Source organism: Podarcis liolepis (genome assembly GCF_965112155.1).
Source record: "Podarcis liolepis genome assembly, chromosome: 1".
Lineage (NCBI taxonomy): Eukaryota > Metazoa > Chordata > Lepidosauria > Squamata > Lacertidae > Podarcis > Podarcis liolepis.
In genome coordinates, this window is record NC_139554.1 from 113,822,592 (window position 1) to 113,834,907 (window position 12,316).

At 42.3% G+C, this 12,316-nt stretch overlaps 1 protein-coding gene across 1 annotated transcript in view; it reads left to right on the forward strand.

Annotated features, from left to right (window-relative positions):
- Positions 1 to 12,316, forward strand: part of LOC310691422 (titin-like) — a 284,446-nt gene that overhangs the window by 70,083 nt on the left and 202,047 nt on the right. The window contains exons 42-46 of the mRNA XM_083471213.1: positions 7,192 to 7,470; positions 8,637 to 9,200; positions 9,885 to 10,166; positions 10,271 to 10,549; positions 12,037 to 12,315. Of these exons, the coding sequence (XP_083327339.1) occupies positions 7,192 to 7,470; positions 8,637 to 9,200; positions 9,885 to 10,166; positions 10,271 to 10,549; positions 12,037 to 12,315 (1,683 nt within the window). The remainder of the gene's footprint in view (positions 1 to 7,191; positions 7,471 to 8,636; positions 9,201 to 9,884; positions 10,167 to 10,270; positions 10,550 to 12,036; position 12,316) is intronic.

The window sequence follows — 12,316 nt, forward strand, 5'->3', positions numbered from 1 at the left end:
CCATGGGGGACAGTCTGACATTCCGCACGATGCGGAAGTCAGAATGGGGGAATACACTTGGGGGTTACGCGGAGCAGGGAACCTGCCCTCACCCCAAGTGCAACCAGGAGCTCATTGCTATGGCCCGAGCCCCCTTGACAGAGTGGACAAGCAATAGTTAGCCCCCAATTCCTTTAACGGAATCCCTTGCAGCAGCAGCATTAGAGGGGCAGGCACAGCCAATCCATGCCCCTCAACCAACCAAACCATAAACCAATGCCTAACCGCGAACCTTACAAGTTGTGACGATTTGCTACGCAGTAGGCAAAAACCAAATGGCCCCAGCCAATCAGCCAGATGGACAAAATTCCTACCAGGCCCCCGCTCCAAAGCAGACGACCCCATGACAGGCATAGCAAGGTCAAAGCGAACAACCCTATTCTAGGGAGGGAGGGACGGGCAATCTGATGCACGGGCGAAAAGAGGAAGCTCTAGCCTCGTGCAAGGAGTTTTACTATTTCTGGCTGTCAATCAAAAAATGGCAACATTAACTTCTTCCCAACAACAAGGGAAGCCCCAATCGTATCAGTGGCCAACAATCAATTAACCCGCCCCCCAACTTTGGAGTGTCCTGGCAGCCCCCACCGCAACACGTGCTCTCCATGAAGGAGAACACGCTTTGTCTGTGTCTTTGACTTGGAACTAATTTTTGCTGGCTGAGCTCTAGAAGATCCTGCCTTAGGGCTAATATTGTATTTTAATATTCTGTTGGAAGCCGCCCAGAATGGCTGGGGAAACCCAGCCAGATGGGCAGGGTATAAATAAATTATTATTATTTCCAACACCATAATTCTATGTTTCTACTGAATGGCATGAAGTGGAGTGCATTAGTTGTGCTTGACTGTTTAATTCAGTTGAAATGAATGGGATTTATGGTTCATTGATTTCAATGGGACTTAAGCATCTTTTTTCCCCCCCCTGGATTGGTGCTGTATAATCAGTAGCACCATTTCAGTGAATACCTTTTATTTCACTTACCATCCTACACCTCAGACCACATTCCTTTTTCAGATATAAAACAGCCCCATAAAGCAAATCCAATAAGAATAATTGCTGAATCTACCTCCAGGTGTTAAGTGTACTTTAAGTCACACAAAAAATACGTAGAAGATTATATACCAGTGTAAAAAATTATTACAAGTTTAAATATTTATTATTGTGTGATATATTACTGAATCCCTATCCCAATTAATATTCTCTTTATGACTTTATGACTTGGAGTGAGATTTCCTTTTCCATTAATAGAAGGGTTCCTTTCTTCTGCAGAAGTTTCTCTGTTCCAATAGAGGATCCCGCTGACAGAAAATGTGAGGGATAATTTTTGTGGATTCCTCCTTCCCTTTGCATTCTCATGCCACAGGAGGGTTCCCCAAATTTGCCAGAGCAAATTTTCAGGGGGATGCAGGGTGAAGCAGCAAAATTTTCCTTTTCTTCCTTCTGTTAGCAGGAACACCCCATAATGAGCATTCAGCTCATGGATCTGCAGTACCATTTTTTTTTTAAAGGGAGTATTTAAATCATCAAACATTTATTGCAGACTCTTGTATCTCCTAGATCAACTTTCCTCAGCCTGGTATCCTCCAGATGTCTGAGGCTCTCAGCTCCCATCATCCCTGACCGACAGCCATACTGGTTGGAGCAGATGGAAATTGTAGTCCAAAACATCTGTAGAATAGCAGGAGAGGGAAGACTGCCCTTGATGGGGAACTTGTGGCCCTCCAGACTTTGCTAGATTTCAATTCCCATCAGTCCCAGCCACAATGGCTAATGTTCTAGAATGATGGGAGCTGCGATTTTGCTTTTTTAGTACTAATGGAAAAGTGAACATCTGAGTCTGTCTATACATATTAAACACCAACCCATATATCTGAGATGTATTATGCCTTCAGTTTATATGCAGATATTCCCCAATATTCATGCACTAATTAAATGGGAAATTGTCAATACGGTGGTACCTTGGTACTCAAATGGCTTGGTTCCCCAAAAAATGAACTCCAGAACGCCGCAAACCCGAAAGGTGTTCTAGGTTGTGAACGTTTTTTGAACGCCTAATGTCCAACGTGACAGACAAGTGGCTTCCGATTGGCTCTTCTGATTGCAAGAGCCAATCAGAAGCCGTGCCTTGGAAATCGAACGTTTCGGAAGTTGAACATCCTTCTGGAACAGATTACGTTCAGCGTCCGAGGTACCACTGTGTAAACTAAATCCTAAAATAATGTCCACCCTTTGATTCAAGGTATATTTTAAAATATATGAATGTTTTCATCATCTTGCAGCATTACAAAGTGTTGTCCTAACATGATAATTGATTGATAGTATCTGGTAGATACAAGATGAATTTTTCAAGAAAGCATTTTAGTAAAATGTAAATAATTTTTTCCCCATACAGAGATTTCTAGCTCTATTATTGTGTCTTCTGAGGAAGAAAGAACTGAGAGTTACACCAGCGGCCTACAATTATCTGATAGAGATAAAACACTTGAACTCATGCCTGAAGATCCAGTTTATTCTAGCAGTTTAGAAGTGAAAAGGGAGAAGAGCAATGTCCCAACCTTCCTCAAGCATGTGTCAAATGTTGAAATAAGTTTAGGAGATTTAGCTAGACTTTCTGTTGTAGTTACTGGGGACCCAAAACCACAGATACAATGGTATTTCAATAGTGTTAAGCTGACATCATCTGCAGACTATAAGTTTGTGTTTGATGATGAAAACTATAGCCTCATTATTCTCTCCACAAAATTTGACCATGAAGGGGAATATACTTGCATTGCTAGTAATATCCATGGAGAGACAGCCTGCTCTGCTTATCTGAAGGTCAATCCTAAGGGAGAGGAAAGGGAACTGGAGGCAGAATTCACTGCAGAGAAGACAGGAAGTCCTCGACCTCCATATTTTGTTAGGAAGCTAGACCCTGTTCAGTGTGCACAAGGTGCTCCTGCTGTGTTTGAGTACAAAGTGGCTGGGTACCCACCTCCAGAGATTCAGTGGTTTAGGGGAAGCAACCAGATTTTCTCCTGTGCACAATACACTATCATTCATAATCGAGATGGTTCTGGGTCACTAATGGTGAATAATTGCCAGGGGCCCGATGGCGGCCTATACATCTGTAAGGGAATCAACCTCATAGGTGAAGCCTCTAGCAGTGCAGAACTTCATGTTCTCTTAGACGTGCCTGGAGAGGCTCCATATAAGGAACAGAAGAGTAAACAGAAAACACGCACCAAGTCATATAAAGAAACTGTAAGTGACGAGGCTACCATCTCACGGATATATGCCGTTAAACTGCCTGGTGATGATAGGCATGATGGGCAGCATGTGATGTATACAATTGGAACTGAAGAGAGGCATTCACTACATAGTGAAGAGGTAGATGTTTTGCAGGTGGCTTCCTACTCAACAGCTACTGTACAGCAGGAAGCCCTTCTGACCCAACAAGTAGCCTTGCTTGAGTCTCACAAAGTTGGAGAAATTGCAGATCCATCTTCTCAGGCCAGTGAAAAGGTGGCTTCTTCAGCTTTTACCACAGGTGAGGTGAAGGAGCATCCCGGTTTCCTAGAGCAACACTCTGAACCAATTCAAAGCCCACCAATAGTCAAATTGCCGGGTCCATGGTGCCACCAAGTTTCTGACATCTGTTTACCTGTTGTGGAGGAAATAAACCAAGAAGACAAAGAAAAGGGGCTGCAAACCAAGCTTCCAGAAATGGTCAGGCCAACGTCAGCTATAGAGCAAACATCTCAGTTTGCCTCCATTATATCTGAGGAGAAATATGTGGTAAGCCCCGGTGAGTCTGCTGTATTCTCAGTCCCAGGAGCTGAGGAAGTTATTGAAACCAGTGAGCCTAAACATGCAGTGCGTGTTCCTAGAATTGAGGGCATCCAAGAATTGTCCAAGGAAAGTTCTTTGGCAGACCACACACACAAGTGGGAGAATGTCGCACCAGCTAAAGAACGAGGCAGCTTTTTTCAGTCTGTTGTAGCAGCAGAACAATGCAAGATAAGTGAAGCTCATGCTGAGGCAATTGGTTATGCTGATTCACCTGCAGAAGTTCGTCCAACCCAAGAATCATCCAATGTATTACATGTGGCTACGATTGCCTCTGAACAGATGTTCCCCAAAGAGTCCGCCTTTGATGCAACCATTGCAGATCAGCAGAAGGGCTCGCTGGAACAGGACAGGCTTGTCCAAACAGCTCTGGTTGCTGAAGAAAAGCAGCAGCTCTCTGATGAACACACTGAGGACCTTCCCAGGTTAGACTGCACGGTGGTAGCGGAAATCCAAAGAGAGGGTGAAAAGCCACTGCATTTGCCTGTTGTACATGGACAAGGCTCACTTCCTAGAGAAGAGCATTTTAGTTCTGAGGTCCCCCTGGAAGATGAGGCACTGTCTAGGAAAAGCCCATGTTTGCTACACTGCTTAGTAACAGAAGAACAAGTCTCCACGTCTTGTGAAGATGCTAAGCAGTTTCCTCCTCTGGCAGAGGCAGTTAACATTCAGGTCACCCAGGAGCCCATTTCTGTGTTGCATCTCCAAACGAGCCAAACTGAGCAAGTGTTGCCTAAGGAAGGCATCTTGGCTGTACAAGAACCTGAACCCCAAAATGCTTTGCAGAAAGCTGAAATAATGCTCAAACATGCTGTGGCGTCTGAGGAAAAAAACCAGATAGCTGCCGAGGCCCTAGAGGCTTTTCAGAGTGGCATTGCTGGAGAATACCCTGTGGCTATAGCAGAGCCTCAGCTTCGTAAGTGTCTGACCACTGTGGCTGAGGAGATGCTTCTGCCCAAAGAGGAAATCCTCCCCGAAGCAGGAAAAGAGCAGAAAGCTACCCTGAGGAAGGAAGACTTTCAAACAGTGATGCAGGTATCTGATGTGACTGAAGAGAGGGTTTTGGATGTCGGACATGCTGAGCCATTTGAGGCTGTTCAGGCCATGAGTTGTGAGGTGATGTCTGAGCCCAGGTTGCCTTCAGAATCCACCTGCGTTGAGGAGCAAGGTGTTCCGATAGAGAGCATTGATCTCTTGGAAGCCACAGAGCAAGAATTTGCAGCCCGCATCCAAGAAGGTCAGTCAGTCAGGCTCCCATTGTCATTGGAGGAAAAACAGCCATTAAAGGAAGAACACTTGGACAAGATCGCAAGGCCAGATGGTGAGAACGTAAAGGCCCAGAAGCAACTGGGGCTGCTTATGGGTGTGCCTGAAACATGGGAAAACAAAGTGCTTCGGAAAGAACAAGAACTTGCAGCTGAGACTCCAGTATGTTGTAGCTTAGATATGAAGGCTCAGATCAGAAGGGCCCTGAAAGTAGCTCTGACAAATGAACAGCACTTGTTTCCATTGGATGCTTTCGATGATATTGAGAGCGTTCAATTAAAAACTGTAACAGTGATCAAAGAACCTAAACATGCAACATGCACTTGCCTTATAATCTTGGAAAGTTCCAATTCTGCAGAAATAACTCTCTCTCTAGATGGAATATATTCTCAGACAGCTGATTTCAAAAGCGAATTGCAAGCTGCTGTTCATTCCATTATTTTTGACGAGAAACATGTTCTGACAGCAGAGGAACCCAGTGCCATAGCAGAACCTAAACACCACAAGTTGCTTACTTCTTGTTCACCTTCCAAACTAATGCAGTCTGCTACTGTAACTGAGACACCTGTTCAGCAACAATCTGTCAGTAATATTATTGGCTCACCTGAGCTACATCATGCTTACCTGAGTACTGAATCAGAAATACAGGAGGAGCAACTTGTGTCTATTCAAGAAGCCCAAATTATTGCTCTCAGTGAGCACATTAAAGATGTAGGTACAACCACACTCACCCTTGATATTCCTGTAGCAGCAGCCCCAGTTGAGAGGTTAATAGATGCTCTAAAAGTGAAAGAGAGAAAGGAAGAACTTTTTGAGGAAAATGAAGAGGAGGCACATGTAGTTAAGGCTAGCAAACGAGAAGACAGTCTAGTGAGCAGGGGTTGTCCTATCATGCGCCAAAGTTTTATAGACACTGTTGTTGAAGAAGGTGACAGCGTAAGTCTTACTTCCATTATAGAAAATGTTAAAGTGGTGAATTGGTATTTTGGGGATAAGCTGATATCTTCAGGAAATGAGTTCAAGTGCTTGCAAGACCATGACACATACACACTAGTAATCAACCAAGCATTCAAGGAAGTGCATCAAGGCGAATACACCTGTGAGGCTCTGAATGAAGGTGGAAAAACAACAGCATCAGCGAAACTCACAGTTGTAAAAAGAGGTTGGAATATGGGGATAAAATATTGCTTTCCTATTTTCACTCATTTGCTAACTGAATAGAACACACATATACATATTTGTATCTCTAGTAGCATTTTGGATACAGATATAAGAAGTATATAAACTTCAGCTGTGCACCACCAAACTAATCACAGATCCTCCACTTTTTGTTTCCTCTTTAGAACTTTTATTTCTTTAAATATATTTCTTATTCACACCTTTTATTTGCATTTTGCACTTTTTGGTACTGAAACAAAATTAACTTTTGTTTCATGAATGATGATTGTTAAATAAAACTATTTGTAATTTCAGATTTTTTAAAAAGAGTGCATGTCTTAGGAGCACTTTCATCCCCATATCCGCAGAGCAACTTGGTTCACTTTTCCTTTTCATTGCTACAATAAGGATGCAATCCTAAACACGCTTACTAGGGAGGAAGCCCCACTGAGCACAATGAGACTTGCTTCTGAGTAGACGTGCCAAGAGATTGCACAGCACGTTGTAGAAGTCATTGCACCATTCTAGCATAATGTCACACATTTCATGTTGAAAATGTTCTGGTACAACCTGGTATAATTTCATATATCATGTTGTTTGCATGCCTTTAATAGTAAGTAGCACATCAGAGTATCTTCAGAGTTCCATTATGCACTGCAATGTATGTAGCCCTCTGGTAGACTGAGCACTGGTTTTGGTTTGCTTTCACCTCTGACAACCATTTTTCTTTACAGCCACTTTCCTTGGATAGCTCATGAAACCACACATCTCATTTCTGTGGGTCACTTTATTAACAGTGTTTTGGAATGTACACTTATAAGCACCATACATGCTATTAGTATAACCATATCCACATGAACGTGGATGGTTGTAACCACATTATTCTTTCACTTTTAACTACAGTTGGACCCATACTGAGGAGAAGGCTGGAATCCCAAGAAGTCGCTGTGAACCACCTTGCCAAGTTCACCTGCGAGATCGAGATGGCGCCAGACGTACGGTTTCAATGGTACAGAGCCGGCCGGGAAATCTATGATGGCGACAAGTATACCATACACACCGCTAATTATACATCCACTCTTCAAATCCCGAGACCGCAAGTAGTTGACTGTGGTGAATACAGCTGCAAAGCTTCCAATAAGTATGGCAGCGTAAGCAGCAAAGCAACCTTAACGGTAACTGGTAAGTGCGAGACATGAACCCTGTGCTGCTTCCTTGTTAGGTAACTGAATCCGTTCACCATTAGTATGTGGTAAAATGCATCTAGGGCCAATAACAGACTAAGGATTTCCATTTCTGTGCATATAGATATAGAAGAAAATACCAGGTATTTGGCCCCCAGGTTCAACGTACATATCCAGGAGCAAAAAATATATTTCTATCGGAAGCTGAGTCAAAGAACAGAACTTAGGATATGGTCAAATTACCCATTTGTAATTATTGTATATTATTTTGGAACTCTTTTAAGCATGGAGGAAAACACGAATAATAAAGGGAATACTCTAGTTCATTTCAGATGTGCACCATTTGGTACAAGCACACACACTACAGGCACCTCTCTCTAGTGATGGAAGAAATGCAGTTGGCGAAGGAGATTGTAGGCAATAACTTCCACACTTAAAGCATTTCGCACTGGGGTCGGGAGGAGAGAAGAATGCAGCAAGGGCATGGATTGTGCCCAGAGCCATTTGAAATGTTTTTTGATTCCGTCATATTCACCTATAATTCTCTCTTAAATGTCTTAAGCTTCTCAAAAAGACTATAGTACTAACTGAGTCGTCTGATCATGATTTTGCTGGGATGCAGTTCATTTTATTTACTCTTTGAGACCCATTCTTACAGAAGTAGTGGGTGATGGGAGCCATCTTGAAGTGAATAAAGGATACATAATGACATCGCTCGCTTAAAAAGTTCTCCCTAGGCCTTTTTATTACTATAATAATTGCCTATACCTTTCATCTTACTGGAATCTGTATTGCTGGTTAATTCATGACATGCACTTCAAATCGTCACATGTAAACCTAATTTCATGACTAAATAACTCTTGCTAGATGGCTTTTAAAACTGCTCTTTTAGATAACAAATAACTCTTGATAGATGGCTTTTAGAACTGCTCTTTTAGATAACAAATAACTCTGGCTAGATGGCTTTTAAAACTGCTAGATCATCCTAATGATTTACTGGATATATTGAGTCTTGGGAATCTTTACTGCACATTATTTCTAGGCAATTTAATGCGTGTATATGGAGACAGTGTTTCTGTCTCCTTTCTTTGGTGCTGGGGTGTGGGGGGGAAAGGTTGCTGTATTGGCCAAGTCCATGTCAACTTTCCCCCCTTTCTTTTGCAGAAGCGTTTCCTCCAACCTTTCTAACCAGACCCGAATCTATTACTACTTTTGTGGGTAAGAGTGCCAGGTTCCTCTGCACAGTGGCAGGCACCCCCGTAATCGACACAGTGTGGCAGAAGGATGGTGCCGCCATTTCTTCCACAGAACATTGCAAGATTTCAGCTTCTGAGAATAAGCACAGTTTAGAGATTCCACGCCTCACAGTAAATGACAGGGGGGTATATACCTGCAAAGCCTCAAACAAATTTGGAGCAGACATCTGCCAGGCAGAAATAGCTGTCATTGATAAACCACGATTCGTCAAGGAACTGCAGTCTGTTCAGTCTGCAGTCAATAAGAAGATACATCTTGAATGCCAAGTGGATGAAGACAGGAAAGTCACAGTATCCTGGAGCAAGGATGGAACCCGAATACCTCCAGGCAAAGATTACAAGATTTGCTTTGAAGACAAGATAGCATCACTTGATATCCCTCTGTCTAAACTTAAAGATTCAGGAACATATGCATGCACTGCTGCAAATGAGGCTGGAAGTAGCTCTTCTTCGGCCACTGTAACAATCAGAGGTAAGGAAATTGTCGGCCTGCTAAACTTGGCGCCATTTATGTCCTCTTATTTATAGTAGTTGTGCTTCAAAGAGGAGCTGCCAGAGTTGTGCCGCTCGTTTAAGTGGGCCCCGGGCACCCCCCCCCCACAGCGCCCTGATTGGCCGCCTGGCAAATGGCGTGGCCGGGTCACCCTCAACATGACGCAGGGCGCTATCCTGCACCACGCTGAGGCAGGGGTGGGGCCTGGTGGCCTGAGCGTAACCCGGTCCCCTGCGGAACCGATTTGTTAGTTCCAAATAATGAAGAAATGAGAGGTAACATTGAGAAGGAAAAAGCTAATCATAGCACATTTCTCCAAGTGTGGTGTGGCGTTTTTTTTGTAAAAAGAAAAGCTACAATCTTTTTCACTCGTCTTTGTGTCTTTACTAAAGCTTATTGTCTGATTTCCTTAAATGTGCAAACTTTATTCCAGTGTTGACTAAAACTGTCATTTATTTATTTTTCCGTCCTAGGTGATTCTTTAGAGAAGTTCTGGTTTACCATGATAAAAGGCAGAATTAAGAACATTGGCGGGAATTGGAGTTTTGTCCTGGATAGATATCTGCATGCTTCTCAAAAGCTTATCTTTGTAATCATCCTATCAAATCGATCTTCTTAAGGTTTTATATTTCAGGCTTCTTTCTTTCTGAACTTTTCTTCTAGAGCCACCATCGTTCCTGAAGAAAGTGGACCCCTCTTACTTGTTGACTCCTGGAGAGTCAGCACATCTTCAGTGCAAAATCAAAGGGTCTCCTGAGATCCAGGTGACATGGTACAAAAATAACAAAGAAATTAGAGAGAGCGACACACAGAGGATGTCTTTTGCCAATAACGTGGCTGTGCTAGATATTACCAATGTGAAAGTTGATGACAGTGGAAGTTACTCGTGCGAAGCAGCTAATGATGCTGGCAGTGACAGCTGTAGTACTGAGATTGTTGTCAAAGGTTTGTTCTTAAACCCAGGGGTGCTTTCTTTTCAAGGTGCTTTGTTCTGTTGCAAGTGTACTATCGGTCACTAATTCTTTATTCATGCTTTGATGATTTTATAGAGCCTCCTACTTTCATCAAAACTCTTGAGCCGGGCGACATAGTGAGAGGAATGAATGCCACTCTTCATTGTGAGGTTTCTGGTACTGGACCATTTGAAATCAGTTGGTTTAAAGACAGGAAACAAATTCGCAGTAGTAAAAAATACAGGTTGACTTCCCAAAAGTCTCTTATCTCTCTGGAGATTTCTTCATTTAATAGTGCAGATATTGGTGAATACGAATGTTCCATAGCGAATGAAGTTGGAAAATGTGTTTGCAGTGCAACATATATACTGAAAGGTTAGTGAGCAAGTGAACAAACAAAACCTATTTTTAGCATGTGCAAAAGGAGAAAATAACTCTTTCGTGGAAACCAATTTTTCTTTTTTAGTTGTCTCCTTTCCTTCTCTTTCTGTTTCTTGTTGCATCTTGGAATCTTTTCTTATATTCTTGAACGCAGGAATAAAGGCAGAGAACAGATTTCATTGAGCTTAATTCCCAAGCAAGAGGCTGTTTTACAAATGTTTAGGTGTGGGAGAGAAAGTCAATTCAGTTCTCTTTTAAAGGTGACCTTACCTTTCAAAAGAATATGCGGACCAGAACACCGCCATCCTTTAAAATTCACACTTCTCTGAATTTTGCAATGCAGTGTTCCAGCTGGGAAATGAAAAATAGTTTTGGGAAATAGTGAATATTGGGCAAAACAGCATTAAAAATGTGTGTGGTAGAAGAAATTCACACTAAAATGCTGATAAACTTTCATGAGGACTTTTAAAAACTGCAATCTGATGTGGAAATGTGAGGACTCAATTTAAGACTTTTAAAAAAGAGGAACTGATAGGTTTCCCATCCCTACACATGATATGTAAATAATTTATTGCTTCTGTTAGCTTGTGATACAAATGTAAAACCTACCCAAGTCAGAATTCTAATTTGCAATGCTAATGCATCTTTTCATCTCCCATCCCCCACATTATCGGTACTCAAAGTTCCACCAAGTAATGAAAGAGGAGCCCAAAGGCAATGTAAAAAAAAATGCTCTTAGCATTCCCACACACTTACTTAAGAGTAAGCCTTGCTGAACTCAATGTGACTTACCACTGAGTAGGCACGCCTATGATTGGTCTGTTAGCCTTTCCTTTGATAAGTATAATGTCATGCAAATCAGAGGGATTCCAACATAAAGCATAGCCAAAAGGCAAAATCTCTACTCCCGACATCCTTCTGAGAAGCAAGCTTTGGTACACAGTAAAAGAATTCCTCTTTTACTCTTCCTAGTCCCCTTATTTACACCAGTAGTGGGGAACCTGTGGTCCTTCAAGTGTTGCTGAACATTGTAGTTCCCCAGTCAGCATGGCCAATTTGTAGTTCATCAACATCTGGTGGACCAAAGGTTCTCCACTCCTGGTTTACATCAATGATGGGGAAACTGTAGCCTTCCAGATGTTGTTGGACCCCATAATTCCTGACCATTGGCTAATGGGGTGGGAGTTGGAGTACCATATCTAGAGTGCCACAGGTTCCTCACATCTACTTCACCTGGATTAATTTCCCTGCTGTCAAATGGAAGACATTTACTTATTGCTCAACAAATAATGGTTTCTCCATCTCCAGATTGAAATGGTAAATTTTTCCCTAACATTCAGAGGTAGAAATCCATAAAAGACGTTGCCATTGTATCCAGAAGGCAATTTATTTTCTTTAAAAAGCCTTAAATGCAGCACCAAGCACCATATGATGCAATGATAGATAAGGGTTTTTCTTCCTTTCTTTCTTTTTCAAATTAGAACCTCCCTCTTTCATTAAGAAAATCGAAGATGTTACTGCACTCGCTGGGGATGAAGTTTTCTTACAGGCAGCTGTGAGAGGCTCAGCTCCTATTTCTGTCACTTGGATGAAGGGGAAAGATATTATTAAAGAAGATAACAAAGTCAAAGTGACCTTTGAAAATGGCATTGCAACTTTGCAAATCACAGATGTCCAGATTAGCTCTGGTGGTAAATATACATGTCTGGCTGAGAATGATGCAGGAAGCCAAACATGTTTTGGAGAATTAGCAGTCAAAGG